This window comes from Carassius gibelio, chromosome A16 (assembly GCF_023724105.1).
Source record: "Carassius gibelio isolate Cgi1373 ecotype wild population from Czech Republic chromosome A16, carGib1.2-hapl.c, whole genome shotgun sequence".
In the NCBI taxonomy this organism is placed as follows: Eukaryota; Metazoa; Chordata; class Actinopteri; order Cypriniformes; family Cyprinidae; genus Carassius; species Carassius gibelio.
The window spans coordinates 3962120-3980060 of record NC_068386.1 but is presented as its reverse complement, the minus strand read 5'-3'; the positions used below and the strand labels follow the sequence as shown (position 1 = coordinate 3980060).

General features: G+C 35.4%; 2 protein-coding genes and 1 pseudogene across 4 annotated transcripts; all 3 read left to right on the top strand.

Annotated features, from left to right (window-relative positions):
• Nucleotides 1-1517: 1517 nt before the first annotated feature.
• LOC128030376 (protein rapunzel) lies at nucleotides 1518-10362 on the top strand. The gene is made up of 3 exons (XM_052617937.1): nucleotides 1518-1723; nucleotides 4441-4504; nucleotides 8635-10362. The coding sequence occupies exon 3, from the start codon at nucleotides 8680-8682 to the stop codon at nucleotides 9361-9363; it is 684 nt and encodes a 227-aa protein (XP_052473897.1). The 5' UTR covers nucleotides 1518-1723; nucleotides 4441-4504; nucleotides 8635-8679; the 3' UTR covers nucleotides 9364-10362.
• Nucleotides 6641-8333, top strand: LOC128030183 (protein rapunzel-like; annotated as a pseudogene).
• Nucleotides 10363-12366: 2004 nt separating the features above from the next.
• Nucleotides 12367-17044, top strand: LOC128030373 (protein rapunzel-like). 3 transcript variants are annotated; one of them, XM_052617932.1, is made up of 2 exons: nucleotides 12367-12465; nucleotides 13236-17044. In XM_052617932.1, the coding sequence occupies exon 2, from the start codon at nucleotides 13238-13240 to the stop codon at nucleotides 14417-14419; it is 1182 nt and encodes a 393-aa protein (XP_052473892.1). In that variant the 5' UTR covers nucleotides 12367-12465; nucleotides 13236-13237; the 3' UTR covers nucleotides 14420-17044. The 3 variants fall into 3 exon arrangements, with proteins under 3 accessions (XP_052473892.1, XP_052473893.1, XP_052473891.1); XM_052617933.1 differs by having other exon boundaries at nucleotides 12369-12499; XM_052617931.1 differs by having other exon boundaries at nucleotides 12375-12510.
• The last annotated feature ends 897 nt before the right edge of the window (nucleotides 17045-17941 follow it).

Here is a 17941-nt window from a genome sequence, read left to right as displayed (position 1 = left end):
GAAATTGTCATCTTAATTTACAGGTGCTTTTGTTTTATATACCACGCAGTGTTTTCACCTACATGCTAAAAAAAAAAAAAAAAAAAACATAGAAATGTAATGGCTGAGCCGATTGGGATGGTGTAAGATTTACCAGTATATATCTGGACTCACAAAATAATGTATCCTATGTGTAGACTTGATTAAATTGAGAGAATGACCACACTCTAGTCAGGGCCTTTTCATTCGCTCTTTTGAATTGCATCGTCTTATATATGTTTAACATTATGAAGAAAAGTTGAGATGAACAACGATTTTAAAGTAGTAAATGCAAGCTTACAAATTATAAATGCACAAAATATATTTAAAATACAAACCACCCTACTGGGTTTTAAACTATAGCATAGTCTTTGTAGGCTTTTTGACAGATTCAAACTGTCAATTTCTATTGAAAGCTATAGCTACATTAATTATCAGATAAATATGCAAACATAAGAAATGTGAGCCAGAAAGAGCAAAAAATAAATTAGACAAAACACAAAATAAAAAAAACATTTTCATAGGCCTGAAAATATGATGACTTCTTTCTAACAGCTGTGACTTTAAATGTTATCCTTATCCTGTAACTTCACACCTTTGTACACTCAGATGTTGCCTTGTGCGGGAGTTATTTTTAGTTTTAGCAGACATTATATTTTGAGACGTTAGAATATTCTAGCCATCACAGTTAAAACCCATATCCAGTGTTTGCACCATTTTGCAGACAAAATTGCCTGCTTTTGTCTTTCTGTATGTCTAGAACAAATGTAAATGACTTGCAAGTTACAGCATAATAAGAAGCATGATCCCCAGAAATTCAACTGGTTGTTTATAATTTCTCATTTCATTGGATGATTATTGTTATTGTATGTTGATTCATACATTAAAGAGATAATTAAACAGCTCATTTTAAAGCATATTTGTTGACTTTAAAGGAAAAGTGGTTTGGAAATGACTGCCATCAGAAATAACGATAAAGAGGCATTTCATATGGTTATTAAACCATCAATCAACACTAGTTGGACTAAAATCCATACATATATACCTGTTGATAAATGAACCTTAATAAATTATTTTTAAGGCTCATTACAGCTTTTTTTAATGCTAGAAACAGGTGTCCTATTTGGAAACACACTGACACCATTGGAAAGGTGTCCTTTTTAACTCTGTGCCAGCATATGCAATAGATGTCTCATATTTCAGTCCCTCATTTTAATACATTTGGTTCATTCTAACCTTTAATTAATTATATAAAGCTTTATTTTAATAAAAAGTCCCCTATGAATAGTCTGCACCAATTGTACCCAATGGCAGAGCTTGGCAGCTGGCCTGTTTAGAGCCTTTCTGCGCCCACAGCTGCCTCCAGACGTGACAGTCAGCTCTCTGTATAGACTATCTGACTGTTGGAAGCCTGAAATATTTGAATATCATTGGGGGAGGTCATCTGTGGCTTGAGGAGGGGGCTGGTCAATAGGGGTTCATATATGCCTCTGCAATGGAGCAAGTGGAGACTTGCATTATATGGTGGCCAAAGGGCCATTTTTGAGGCTCCAGGGCCATCTGTACACCAGTTTAAATGGTATAGTCCAGTTTGAACACCCCTCCATATTGAGCTAAAATGGAAGAGCCTCTTTTGCAGTGTTTGCTGGGAAGAAGAAGTACAGTCGGTGTTGGGACTTTGGAGAGGAGGTAGCAATCTGAAGAGGTAAGAGGAGCTGTGTTTTCCAATGGCCAGGCCACTAATGGATGGATGGGCTCATTGGGATGTACATTGGTCCTAATGCATGCCAGTATATGGATTTTTTACAGGTCTTGGAATGATGTCTGTAAAGGTTTAGAATAGATATCATGGTTAGCATGAACAAGGAAATATGGAGGCAGCTGCTAGGGGGAGCTATAACAGGGCAGACATTAGCTTGCTGAAATGAGCTACTCCAAATGGGCTTCAGACTCTTTAAAATACTCACATTGGTTGGAAAAACATAGGAAGATGTTGTATTGTTGTGCTTTGGCTTGATAAAGATGGTCTGCAGTTATTGGGTCTGAATCCCTTGGCTTCCTGTTCAAGGGAAGTGGCCAATTTTACATGCAGGCAATGCTGTATAAAAGAAAGAGAGGAAGCATGTTAATGATGGTCCCTGATAAATAAAACACACTTAAATGTGCTGTAAGGATGTAAATCATGTATATTGTTGTGTATTTATGTGATTTTGCACGATTATTTTGATAAATTAGCTTCTCTGAGTGAACTGTTAGAGAGCTTTAAAGATGGCCGCTCCTCAAAGTAGAGAATGCTGTTGGGACGGGTCACTTCCTGATTCACTCGACACTCTGTGTTGGTTATCACTGTAATTAAGCATATAAAACTGTTTTCAAATAAAACTGTAGGGAAAATAACACATTTTACTGTTATGTAATTAATAATCAAAGTTATGGTTAGTATTGCTGACATTAAGGGATGTTTAGGAGATCAGATTCTGGTCTGAACTAAGTGAATGTGGAGTGTAAACACTCGAACTGAACTGTTTTTCTAGTTGAGCACAGACTATGGGACGCGTTAAGTGCATAGTATGGACTAGTCTCTGATTAGTCACTTCAGAAGGCCCTCGTTTAAGTTTTGATATGGACTAGTAAAACCACAGCACAGATTTTGATTATTTATCCATCCATATCAAACTATATAGACTATAAAACTATAACAAGATTTTGTTGTTAGACTAGTGTTTGAAGCAGATGACCTATTAACCCTTTCAGTTATGGTCATATTAATCAATAATGATTCTTCTTTTGATTTCATATGTCTCTTTCCTGTTGATACTTTTATAATAATATTTAATTTAATATAATATATTACAAGTAATTTAGTTTATATAAATGAACATAATATTTCATCATAATTAAAGATTAAAGAATAATTAATCATATTTTGTTACACAAGGCATACAGATGCACAAAAAGGGGTTAAATCCTGAGACAATAGAAGAATCGAGGATGTAGATGCAACTTTGATATTCATATCCTAAAACCATACAGCATTTAAAGGGTTAAATTTTAGTCCTCTTGGGGGCATCAGAGTCAGTGGTGACACACTTTCACTCTGTCACTGTCTGCCGTTTTTATCAGAAATCTGAAAATGTAAATTGCTGCCCCCTCTGGATGGATCAGGAACAAGGGTCTATGTCTCTAATGGGAAAATGATAACAGTGGATGTGCACTCATTCTCTCATTTACAGTTGCAACCCTTTTACTTTTGCTCATGTAGTTGCTTATTTGTTGCTTATTAATAATGTGGTCCTCCAAGTGCTCAGTGCAATCCTATCATAGCCAACAGTTTGAGTTTTAACCTTAAAGGCAGCTGCATTATAGCTATCACAAGGCATAATTGTTCTGTGAAGTTTAATTTTCACTCTCATAAATTAGAACTACTAGAACAGAACTACTACAACTTTTTGTCCCATGCACAAGTGTAAATGTTAAAATGTGAGTGCATGATTTTGACAAAGCTTCAGTCACAATTCTGGCGTGTTAAAGTGTTTTTTAAGTTTTAACATAAAATATGTTTATAGGTAATTCAATATAGATATACTTCTGTAGAATTATGCCATAATATTCCTGTGAAGTCATATTATTTATTGAGCTGTAATGTACTTTGACATTAAACAACATTGATATCGCGTGAATGTGTCACTATATTTCACTGCTTTAAGATGTAGTTTAGATATTAACTTGCCATGCAAACTCTTGAGATTATTACCTCAAATGTATTCATTTTTAAATATTTTAAAAAGCATTTTAAAACTGTTTATGCTTCTGCAGAGTTGTTTTCCCATAATATAGGCTTATGAAAAACCATATCTTTACTGAGCCATGAATATATTTTAGTAGCAGAACACAGATTTTTTTTTCATGAAATATTCTTGCCATTTTCACTGACTGTTATAACATGTCACCAAATATATTTTCCAGTAAATGTTGTCTAGTATCAGTAGAACTCTTTTTTTTATTTTATTTTTTTAAATATGGGGCTTCCAGTTTCCATATTACTAATATAGTTTTGATGCCATACTGTGTAGCTTCTAATTATTCCATAATATTCAGATGAAAATACATCTAATTCAATAAGCCATAATGAACTTTAACATAAAAAACACTAATAATTTGTTGAAGTGTCACTGTTTTAACATAACAGAGTTTCGCAGTAAGGCATTACTAAAAAAAAAAGTTACAAAATAAACAATACATTCACACCTTCTGGAAAATAATAGCATGTGTGAAACATTTCATAACACTGTAACTGATACTATCAAGATTCTCCCTATCCATTCTTAGAATTTTAGCAGATAACTGACCGACTTTCTTAATATGCTTTGCATAACATCTTTGACTTCACTAAAACTTCTTTCCTTTTTTTCCTCTGTTCAGCCAGGAACTTGTAAAGAAAAGAAAACAAGATCTCCATTTGGGACGTCCAGTATCTCACTGCAACGTAAGAATTCATCTTCCTGTCTTAGCTGGTTAGAGAAGACACTCCTTCTCTGTTAAACAAAGTGAAAATGTGACCTTTTCCTCCATACATTGCACATCATTTGATTAACTGTTGAAAGAAATCTGCCGGCACACTATCTACAAAACGAACCCACACAAAGCCCAGCTCACACCACGCATCTGTCATGAACTTGACTCTCTTACAGCTGTTCAAATGGCAGCTGACACACACAGTTACCCGACAGCCTCTTTTTTTCACACTATGTTAATCTTTTGTTTATCCTTTTGCGGTTTTTCTCACTTAACCAGAAAAGCCACAACAAGACATACCTGCTTCCTACATTTTTACACGCTATCACTGCCTCATTCATAAAGCACGAGTGAAATGAATAAAATCTTCTTATGTAATTGTCGTGTTTAATTGACAGTAAGATTAGTTGTACAAATATATGCACGGTGTGATTGATATCTGATGTCTTTAAACAGTTATTGTTTGACTCATGCATTAATATTAGACTTGTCAAAGTCACAATTTGCTATTTTATTTTTTTATTCTCTAATTTACTCATCTGGTCTCCCTAGTTATTAATTCTTGTCTACGAGTGAAAAGATACATAATTTAACTTTTGCTAAACGCATTACAGCCATTTTCCATGTAGAGTGTGTGTGAGTGTGAGTGTGTTCTTCAGAAAGGATATTGTGGAAAAGCTGCATACTTTTTTTCCCCGTTCTAAACCAATCAGCATTGCTTTGGTATGAGTCACTCCCACACCCTACCCTTATATGACAGAGGGGAGGGGCTGTTTCTCAGACCGGACAGTGAAATGGTGGCTGCTTGTACAAAAACAGCAGCAGCACCACTAGGAACTGAGCAGCTACAGACACATTTACAGGTAAGATCCTCTCGATTATACTAAACATGCATCCTGTGATATAAACATGGAATATTTATGCTGTTACACGTAACTGAGCAAACTGTGTTAGCCTGTTTACAGCCTAGAAAGCTATTTTACCAAACCAGCAAAGATCAACTGAATGTTGTAGAATAAAATGTTGCATTTAGAACCACTTTTCATTTATAGCAAGAAAACTTGAGTAAAACCACAAGTATGACATCATCCATTATGCCATGTGGTTTAATAACTATGTCAAGTCCAACGTGATTATCAACTGCATTGTTTTAATTGTAGAATTACTAGTTCCGTTTGTCTTCTTGAGCAAACTAGTTTTTGTTTACTCTTAAATAATATGTCTTTTGTGGGAATTTGAATCAAGTACTTCCTGTGAACTTCCATTCTGGAAACACAAAAGTCTGTAAATAAAATAAAAATGCTGTATATAGGTTTAAAAGTTTTACGGTATATAACTTTGTCCCTAGCATGAAAGTTCATATTTTACCAACCTATTGGGGAAAAAAGATAGAGCTGAATACTGCTGGTCTGGACACCACAGATTCAGAACTGGACAGCAACTTTTTACAGTCTAAGAAAGAGAAAATATAGTCCTATTAGAAAACCTACAGCTGTCTTTTAAGTAGAATCTAACGGTCACTGAACCTCACGAGTGACCGATTTTGAACACTTTTGAACACTACATAAATTACTCAAATAAAAGCACAAAAGACTTGACTCACATTTGATTCATTTGATGTTAGTATGTTGCTGAGCTAATAGCATTATACTCTAATATGTATAAAAATTACAAAATGCACACAAATATTAAGTAAATTAGTGAAGTGCACTGAACATTTTTATAATTCAGTACTGAATGTATTGCATATCTCTTTTGACCCTGCACTTACCCTCTCTATAATGTCTACACAATGCTGAAGGCTACAGCTTTCAAAGCCTTTTCTTTTCCAAAAAGACTTGTAACACATTATTTTTTCAAAGTGAATAATGATCATGGCATTTCTTTGTAAATATTTGCGAAATTTGACTAGTATTTTCTAAATGAACATTGTTTCAAAGTAATTTTTTGGTGTATAACTAAAATCAAATGCCCAAGGAAGCATGCCAGTTTCAAACTTAAATGTTAGTCAGGACAGACGTGTATAAGTGTCATTATGGTATGTGCCGTTTTCATAAGATTCATTAAGAACATTTCTTCTTTTCATTTCAGAATCAGCCAAGACTGAAAGCCTAGAAAAACCAAAGTCCAAGAATCAGACCCATCTATAGCAGAAACGCAACAGATCAAAGTGACCGCGGCCAAAGTGCTGTGCCATGTGGAGAAAATCTCCTCCTTCGCCTCCAGCATAAATCCTCTCTTTGGGATTGTGACTTCAGTGGTCGGGTTGGTTTAGGAAAGGCCTCGTGGATGAGAAGGACCAAGAAGCGGACAAGGATCCATGAAAAGCTGGAAACCATCTCAGAGAAGAATAAGCAGACCCTGCGGCAGATCCGAATCAACGAAATCAACGAGACTTATGATAAACACAAGGAAGTCATCAAGCATCAGTACAAGGCTTTCAACACCATGCTGGAAAACGTCAAACTGGACACTGAGAACTTGTGATTTTGTGAAGATCTACGAGAATGATAAGATGGATCTGAGCTTAGAAACGTATTATCAGGGAGGGAAGGGTGCCGTTCTGTTTGGGAAGTCCTGCAGGTTTACTTAGAGAACTGCCAAAGAAACAAAAAGGTGATGGAAGCCCGCTGCTCACACATCGCACACCTGTTCTACATCGGTCTAATGTCGCTGATGGCCTACTACGCCGTCAGTGAAGATGACGAGGATGAAGTGAGAAACAAATGGTGCCAGAGGGTCATTGAAATTCAAGCCAAGATGCAAGAAGTTCTGGACCAATGCACTGAGGAAAACTGAAGTGGGAACACTGCACTAACAATTGCTGAGACAATCCATTTCATTTGCTGAAAGTTGAAGGGTCGGTGTAAACTGGGTGAATCTTTTCCTGCTTGCCAAAGGACTTAACACTGTATATCACAATTAAAAAATTTTTTTTAAGTATATTAAGCATGTTTTGATCATTAATTTGAGTGAATATATTGTAAAAGCCTTTGATATGAGTTACATGTTATGAATTATTATATAATTTTTTGCTTGTGTTTTGTGGAAAACCTCTGATTCTTTGAACAATAAATGAATAAATGTTTTTTCTCATTTCATGGCAGTTAGTCTCTTTATTTGTCATTTATAAGTCGATTCATGAAGTGAACACTAAAGACTGTGACTGTAGAATGCAGGTGAATATGAAAATTGCATTGATTTGTATTAAAGGCAGAATGCTGTGCTTGGTCAATCTCATCTGAAAAATATATATTTTTTTTATATTACAGGTTTCTGGTATTACTGTACTAGAGTAGCTCGGTCAAGTCTGGCATAAAGCTGATTGCAATTTCCAGTGCTTTCTTTATACTCACTGTTTCAAACGTGTAGCCGCAAGACTTAACAACATGCATGTTACCATGATTTAAGTGTGAAAAATCACTACCTTTTTGTGTATTTTTTACAACTTAGTCATCATGACAACAAAATGAATGAAAAATAAAAAACATGACTTCAACAAAATCAACTCAACTCAAATAATATGCAAGTTTTAACAGAATTAATGTGAGATCCAAATTAAGCTGGACATAGCTGCTTTTAAACACTCAAAAATTGACCTCATTTACATTATAAGTGCTTGACTGTAACCTCATTTTTTGCTGCTTTTTTTTTTCTTCTCTAAACGAGGAACAAAATAATTTTTGTGATAATCAACAACATGCCAGAAATGCTGACTGAGTTTAACCTGTATTTAACTCTTATCTTATTATCTATATTTTTTTATTAATGCGTTTTTATTAATATTTTTAATTCATTTTTATTTTTATAATTTTGGTTTTCAAATCCATTTCAAATAAAGTTTTTGTTATTTTGTTCACTTTTATTATTTATATATATATATATATATATATATATATATATATATATATATATATATATATATATATATATATATATATATATATATAAAATTTTCTTTTTCTTTCTTTTCTTTTTTTTTAGGTTTAGTTTCAGTTTTAGTTAACCATAGTAACCCTGACTGAATCAGAAATATCTCTGTAACAGTGATGCATCATAGATTGTCTAAGATCTAAGATTGTGATCTGTTTCCTTCTTCAGGTGAACTAAACGATAAGACTGTTCTACAATCTTCCTCCGGACACAATGGCTGACAATGAGATATTTGATGACCCAGAGAAGCTGAAGAGGGGTCTAGTGAAGGTTCTGGAGTGTGTGGCCACCATCTCATCTGCAGCAGCGGTGGTCAATCCCATCTTCGGCGTGGCTGGTTCCCTCATCCGGGTGGTGCTGCACCACGTGGACGATGAAGACATCCAGAAACTCAAACGTGAGTTTGGCAGCGTGAATCGAGCCCTGGACGAAATCTCACAGCAGAACCGTCAAGCCCTGCTGCAAATCCGAAAGGAAACGGTGGACAAACAGTACCACGAGGTAGAAGAAAACATCCGCAATCAGTTCCGCAAATTCATGGAGATCGTGGAGGCCAAACCTGAGCAAGTGCAACGCAAGAAAGATGATTTCGTCGAGAGTTTCATCAATGATAAAGATGACCAGAACATGTACACGCTTTATGAAGGCGTGATGGGGAAGCGCAAACTCTTCAGCCAGCCCATCCTAGACGTCTACATGAAGCATTCACAGGGTGACCAGCGCGTCATGGAAAACCTCTGCACTCGACTCGCATACCTGTTCTGCATCGGTTTCATCGCTCTGATGGGCTACTACGGCCTCCTGGGGGATGATCTGGAATCACGAAACGAAGAGTGGGAAGAGAATATGAGGAACGTGCAGGAGAAAATGCAGGAGGTCCTGAGGAGATGCAAGTGATCGTAAAAGCTTTCTGTACAACCATGCTCTTTATTGCCTTCGTGCTCCGCCTTTTTTCTCTTACTCTAATAGATTTCATCGACCTGCAGCATTATATTCCTGATAATCACAGGTCATGCTGAAGTGTACACAATCATTTCCTCTAATCTGGGGTTTTTTTTTTTTTGCAGTCACATTTCTTCTTCACTGATACCTTGCATCAGTTTAACACGACATGACAAAGATAGTTCACACTTATCTACAGAATGCTGGTTGTGGTTATATAAATATTATTAAAGTTCATACTCATTCATAAGCAATCTCATCTTGAAAATTGTTTTAAAAAGGCTACATGATGAACAACTTGTTTCCTGAATAAATACAAAGTATATACAGTTATAAAATATATTCTAGAAAAATATTATCTATCTATCTGTCTATCTATCTATCTATCTATGAATGTTGCAAAATAAAGAGCATGGAATTTAATATCTGTGCATACTAAGATAGAAATGTCTCTCTGAAATGTTCATGTTTATGCATCTTTTCGGCACATTAGCTACAGATTTTAGTGTGCATTTAATTGTATCCTGTGTGTCGTAAAAAAAATGTTAGTGCCATTAAGAACATATTATCAGAGCGTATTTTTTAATATGAGGGGTAAAATCTAAACTGAAGGTTATTTTTTTGCATTCCTTTGACCCTTTTGTTTGGGATAAATTAAAACATTACAGTTGATGTACAGTGCTACACATTTAGTCCGACATGGCTGAAGTTCATCTAGATAATCGTGGGTTTTTTTTTCACATTTGTTTATCCATAAAGCTCTGCAATATACATAAATGTAACTAAATTATGTGTTTGTGTGCTTTTTTAATGACTCATGGATTGTAACACGTTACCTTCCTAATCATTATTAAAATACAAAAAAAAAAAAAAAAAAAAAACTCTTGGAATGCCATTGCACTTATAACGCTGTACAATATTGTTACATTTTTCAATAAAGATACAATGAATGGAGTGAAGTGAAGTGGTTTTGACTTACAGACTTACACTAACATTCATTATATACTGTATATTTAATATAGATTATATAAATATATATAAAAGGCTTACACATTGATGTAAACAAATTACAGGAGCTATAGGGCATTTTCTTGTTATATGTTCTTCTGCCACTAGATGGCAGCAAAAGACCATAAACTGAGTTCAGCCTTAAGACCTAAAAATATAAACACAAGCATACTGCTACTGCTTAATGCATATTGTTGTGAATAGCACCTATTAGTTTTAATATTTGTAAAAAAGGTACGTAATATGCAGCTATAATCACTTTAAACTACCATATGTTATCATACTGAAAAAAAAAATCTGTTTATATTGCACTTTTTAAAGAATTTCATAAATTTTGTATAAAAAGTACATGCAGCTAAAGTTATTAATATATATTACTGTATATTTGAGGTATCTATGCATCAAATAAAGCAGATATAGCCTAAGTTAATAAAAAAATGTTGTCAAAAACGACAGGATATTTTTACTTTATCCTTCTTTTCCTGTTGTATTAAACACTTCTATTTTATTTAAGAGAACATGGCATTAACGTCAATAAGCTTTACTTTACCCTTTTTGACATCACAGAAGACAGATCTTTAGTCTTGTTCTGCATCATTTCACGTCATCAGCCAGAAACGCTTGCAAAGACTCTTCTGTCAAGTCTGAGAGGCAATCATAAGGATATGATTCTGAAAGAGAGTAAAAAACAAATAGAAAGAAAGAAAGAAAGAAAGAAATGTTAAGGCTTTTCTGGGGGAGTAATGGACTACAAAAAAATAAATAAATAAATAAATAAATAATAATAAAGAAACAGCCAAAAGGAAAAAGAACACATAAATGGTTTAGCATTTTACTTGAGGAAAGGCAAGTGTAATTAATGAATTGGGAGGACTATCTAGATAGGAACCTATAGCAGTTTATACAAAAACTACACTTTCAGTTCAATTGACTATGCATCTATGCATCAGTTTGGTTGTGTTGATTAAATTATTATTGTAACATAATTGACAAAAAATCCTAAATTAAGAGGGTATATGTGATTAAAAGAAAAAACAATGAGTAAAAGAGAGGAAAAAAAATGTTATATTAGACTTCAGACTCAAAACTTAATATTAACTAAAATATATAAACTTTGCCATATGATAATCCCTGGTCTCCCCAATAAAATAATCAGAATCAGAATACAATGTTATATAATGGGCCTATGTAATATTTAATTAGTCATTTATTTCGTACTAAAGAGGAGGGTATAAGGCTAAAAACACTGAAATGCAAACACCTCTTGGGCCTCATGGGAATAAGTCATCATGTTCAGCGCTGTCAGCCGTCCATGACGCATTCAGACACAAGGTCACGCTGACTTATCTGACTTATTTTCAAACGCTTATTTGTGCATTTTTAGAAAATACATCCACCACTTGATTTGCATATATGCACAACAACGATGCATGTGATTTCGTTTTTTTCTTCCTTGTTATTCGCGTATGATTTCATAATATATGCATTAGGACACTCCTTCATCAGCACACGCTCAGAGAAAAGAACATTAGCACAGAATAGCTATTAATAAGATTTTGCCCTGGGGGAAGGTACCATATAATTTGATATTTTGATACAATATAACATAATACAATATAAAACTCGTTAAGCTCTGAAATACATTAGGAATGGGTGAAATACCTGCCATCCCTGTGTGGAAAATAGCTGCGCATTTTTCTTGTGATCCACTGGAGCTGCTCCATGTTACGCACTGCGCGCAATTTTCTTCTTGATGAACAAACATAACTCGCTATTTCCGTCTAAAAACAGTTCGGAACACTTCTGTCTGTTGTCATATTATGAATAAAACGCAAGGTACAGCCAAGCACGTCAAAAATGAGACATTTATCCGGCCAATGCCAAAGGCTTTCCGAACCAAAATCATCCTAACGCATTCTCAGAGCGCGCAACTCCCTCTCTGTCGCGCGCGCGCTCTGCCTCTGTGTTCATTCCAGACTCACTCAGAATCAGATCATCACAAATATCCCCTTCGAGCTGATACCTGAGGGAAACCAGAATTTCGGACAGGTAATCCGGATAGCAGCTCTTCAACCTGCTAGACGTGAGAAACAGGTTTGAAATATTATCTGCTGGGGTAAATTGCTGAGATGCGCAAGGAGGACACTTAAGAGAGAGACTGCGCTTGAACACGCTTTTCGAGGTGTGTCCTTTACAGAACAGAAGATGGCACATTTAGCGGTGCCATATCTACGCAACACGATTTTAAGCGCAAATCGTTTTATTAATGTACTAAATGTGATTATTTACAGATTTAAAACGGGCCTGGATTTGGTTGAACACGATTTTTCTCATTTACATGCATGCAGATTTAAAATGGTGGGGAAAATGCTGATGGCACACTTTGGCTATCATGTAAAATTAACAACGTGAAGACAGCTTCATTCGGCTGGGATGGAAATAGTCTACGTGTAATCATTTAGGTTATAAAAGATTTATGAAAAAAAAACTTACATATTTACATCAAAAATATTATTATAATAAATCTGACCACATGCACTTAAGCTTTTTTGTGTCTCGTTCCTGTATTTTCTTTTCTGATTCTGTTATATATATTTTTTTAGATTTATTTACAACTTCAATCTCAACAATGAGAAGACTGATCAAATGGAGACAAAATATTCTGAGCGTATGAAGGAACAACCTCTGAGCAACCTCTGAGCAATTTAACTTTTATTTCACATCATGCAGCTTGAATTAAAATTGACCCAATGTGTAAAGTGATTTTGAATGCTACAAGAAACTGGCATCTTTTTATTATAATTATTGTTTGTTTTTAGAAATGTCCAGTCCACTAGAGCGGGTTGTAGCCCAGAAGAAGGAGGCCATTGAAGCCCTAATGGAGATGTTTGAGAGAGGAGCCGAGGTGCTGGCCAGCGCTGTTGGGGAGCTGTGTCCTCTTTTTGAAGCTTCTGCTCCAGTTTTGAGGCTGGTCTTGGACAATGTGGAAAGCAAGGAGGTCACGTATGTCAAAGATCAGTTTCTAGTTGTGAGGAGCAAACTGGATGTCCTATCATCTGAAATAGAGGACATCAACTGCGAGATTAAAAAGGGCCGGTTGGATTCTCAGTTCTTCACTGTTGAGGAAAATATATGCAGCCAGTTTAGAAAATACATAGACATTCTGGAGGCTAAACCTGAGTATAAAGAGGTCAGAAAACGCTTGTTCTTGCAGCATTTCCCCAAAACAAGAGGAGAGAAGAATCTCTACATGCTTTATGATGCTGTGATGGGGAACAGCACATTTGGGGAGCCAATCCTGGATGTTGTGGAACAATACGAGGCCAGAAACAGAAGGGTCCTGGAAGACTTCTGCGTCAGGCTGAAGGAGCTGCTCTGTTTGGGAATCATCGCTCTGCTGGGATATTGTTTCCTTACTCAGGGTGAGGAATCAGAGCAGGAGAAGATTCAAGAGTGGAGCACGAAGATCCAAGAAATTGAGATGAAAATGAAGGAAACGATAGAGAAATGTGTGCATTCGTTTCCAGAGCAAGCTGAACTGGACATCAAGAGGCTTGTGAAGGAGAAAGAAGATGGGAACCTTCAGGAAACGGCCCAGGAACTGCTGGACTTCCTGGTGAAGAAGTACGACTGGGTGAGCTGGTCCATCAGAGCCATTAGTAACTTGGGTAAAATTAGCAACTTGAGAGCTGGACAAAACTTTCAGTGTGTGGCCGGACAGAATTATTTTGAAATATCTGAAGGAAATGACACCAACCTGGTGATCTCGTTCAGCAGCAACCCTCAGCCTGTGCCCAACGAGAGTGTTAAACAGACGATAGAAGGTCCTGCGAGGAAGAGAGACGCCAAAGCTGTTGTGGAGCTTCTGGAGAAGGAGTTAGCTGGGTTTCTGGTTCATGCCATAAGTCGACACAAGGACAGCTTTACTCTGTCGAGTTTTCCTGAAGAATGTCACTACTGGGAGAAACATAAGTACATGAATGTGTGTGTGCATTCAGAGTAGATTTAAATGGTTAAACAGGATCGTTATCACACTAAATATAAAAAACTAGTAAAACTGCACTTACTTATTTATCCAAAATCTATGTCTTAAAAACAGTATTTATATGACATTGTTCATTATCAGCTTACTGTCTCTAACAAACAGTAATTGCATTTATTGTTTTTTTTTCTAAACTGAAACCAAAGTGATCTTGTTCAGACTAACCACTAGTTTAACTAACCAGGCCATCTGTGTATGTGCTTTCATAAGCAATTATACCCAATTCATATTATTTTATGTTACAAAGCTTAATGTATCGGTCTTAAATCATGCCTTAAAACCAGGGATTCTCAACTAGAGAGCATCAGCAAATTTGCAAGTGGTCCTGAAAAAAAAAAAGAATAAAAATGATCTGCAGTAAGACAAAACAAGCATTAAATAAACTCAAGTAAAAAAAAAAATAAACAGCTGTTTGGAATGACCACTGAAAAAAATGGATATATTAAAGAATATTTTGTCTACACCTGGGAAACTCATCTGCATGGAAATGTGCATAATATATTGGAAATGGGACTCTGAAAATAGCATAAAATTGTACCTCTTAAAATGGGATAAAATATACATTTAGAAATGGAGTAAAAATATTTTAAAGCCAATCCTTATCCAGAAAATAACAAACAACAGGAAAGGTTTAGACGCTTACTAATGTTGTTGTGTGGGAACTTGAAGACAAAAAGGTTGAGAACCACTGCTTTAAACAATATCATGAATAAATAAATGTTTAACACAAATGTTGAAAGTAGGACAAATGGCTTTTGGACCAAGTACACTGTATTTTACTGGTGCCAGGACTGGCTAGTTGGCCTTTGTGAGAATGACCTACTTGCATACTATGAAAAGAGAAAATAAACACATCTCAGTCCAAATGTCTCGTCTCAGAAACCCATACGAACCAAGCTTTCAGTAAAAGTAAAACAAGGACCTTTGTAAATGTTCGCAAGAAATTTCAATATATGACACCCATTGCGATGATATACCACCCAAAGCCACATTTAATTAAATTACTGTTTTTGTACACAAGTCAGCATTTTCTAGCCAAGGGCTGCAGAAACATGGTGAGTAACGTTTCACTTTGTTAATATAAAGCCAATGAGCTCCGAAGTGCTGTGATCAGCTCTCTGGATCCAGTCATTAAAACCACTGAGGTGCTGAGTGAAGGAATAATCCATCATTTGACACTCAGGAGAGAGGATCCATTTCCATTGTATTGTGTTCCATTGTATGTGTGAGTTAATTTGTGAGTTAATGCAAAAAACCTGATTGTAAATGCTTACTGTTTAAAGCTATACTGAAAACCAAAGGGAATTAAAATAATATAGAATAAACCATTATTAGAGGCCTATTATGACACTCTGATGCAAGATCTTTAAAAGCCATTTATAACCATTCTGTGACCTTACAACCAAACTACCATGGGTGATGACCTTTGAACCCTACACACATAATCCAATATGACTGTCCTCTTTACGTCAATAAATCTTTGATTTATGACAATATAAACCTCTTTTATTTTAAATTGTTTAATGCAGGAAATCCAGACAGGTACAAATATACAAACAAATAAAACATTTTTGATAGGTTTAAAAAAAATGTAAATGGTTTAAAAAGGGCATTTCTAGCCTTCAAACTGCCACTGACATTACCAAATCAACCCTCTCTCAAAAAACATCATTCTGAAAAATGCCACAAAGATTAGAAATAATCTTTTCTTGTTCCAGAGTAAAAAGAACCATTATTTCATCCATGTTTTCCCTTAGGAAGGTGGCCAGCATCTTATTAAAAATACAAGGTGGATTATTTGAAGTTTCTGAAGCAGTTGTTCATGCTCTTGTTTCAGAGTCTGAATGGAAATGCAAGGCTCTGTCTGTATTCATTAGCGGTTGAGGCTTCTGTCCTGGTTAGAGCTACAGTATTGATCATGTGGCTTCCATCTCTGAACCTTAAAACTGTCTGTTATTAGACCAAAACAAAGATCTATCATCCCAGTTTGACCTAGCGACATGTTTTTTCTGGACAACTTTTAAATAAAGGCAAATGAAACCACAACCATCTCCAGGAAAGGGCATCAGTCAATATCAATATTTAATAAATAAATGAGTGATTTTATGAATCTCAGCATCACAGTAGTGCCGAGGCGGTCCATCAGTCCCAGGATACCTCACTTTGGCTGCATCTGCCAATCACAGCCTGAGCTAATGACATTACCTTTTCGTCAGAGTGGACCATCGACCAGCTTCCTGGCCTTAAGTGGCCTGATCTGATAAAAAGCATTAAAACATTTGTTCTGTGACACACACCAGCTCACCCTCAGTCTCTGCACTGGATTCACCCTTCTGATGTCTTATTGTGCTTAGAAAACCATTGCGAAAAGACAACTCTTAACAAAATGAGTATATATGATGATGCAAATAAAAAAGCATTTTAGCATAACATCTCAATCATGATGATCTGAAATGAAAAAGCATAATAACTCAAAACTGCATCAAACAGAACTGTAACAAAAGCTATATCCATTATTGATTATCAGCGACTATTCACTGTTCTTGCCCAGGAAACCATCATTAAATATTCATGAGATTATGACCACACCCCTCGTTTTTTCTCATTGCCTTTAATGAATTGAAATATGTTTGTTGAAACTGTGGAAAGTAAAGTTATTACAGTTAACTAAAACTAAAACTATAGAAAAAAAAAATAACTTACAGAAATATTAAAAAAATTGTTTTATTACATTTTATTTCAGTTAGTTAAAGTAACGTTTCTATTTTTCATCGAACTTGATATGCTAAATTGACTATAGACATATTAATAATAGCATCTCAATAACGCTGGTTTTAAAAATGTTTTAACTATTTAGTTAATTCAACTTCAGATATGATTTCAGTTATGAAAGCAGTATAGTGTACACAAAATATTATTATAATTATTAAATAATTTTAAATGATATTTTGCTGGGGACATATTGAAACCTCATTTCAATAAAGCGAAGTTAATTGAAAGAAAATAAAGTGTCAGTTTCAGTCTTTGGGAGCAGGAGGTAAACGACACTGATTATACGCATGGGTTTATTTCTGTCCACTCGCTCGCCAAACCATTAGCGTATTACGGTTCTAATCGGTATATTGATCTTGTTTTGGCTCCATCTGCACTCGCTCTCATTTCACACTATGTGTACGAGCCTCATAGTGTGATGCTGTTCTCTGTTTCTCTCTCTTCTGACCTTTTTGAAGGTCACATGAATATGTTTGTGCATATGTCACCAGCAGTAATATCCTGATGACAGCAGTTGTGTCAGCTTGGCATTTTCTTTTTCTTTTTTGCATGTCACACAAAATTCCAAAAAGTTTCCCTTTGTGTATTTTTTTGGACCCATGTTTCAGATGACTCTCTTGGGCTAAATGTTTTTTCTTACATGCAGAATAAGATCTAATATTACTGACTATATTGACTGATGATGTCAACAGTTTTCTGATTTTGACACTT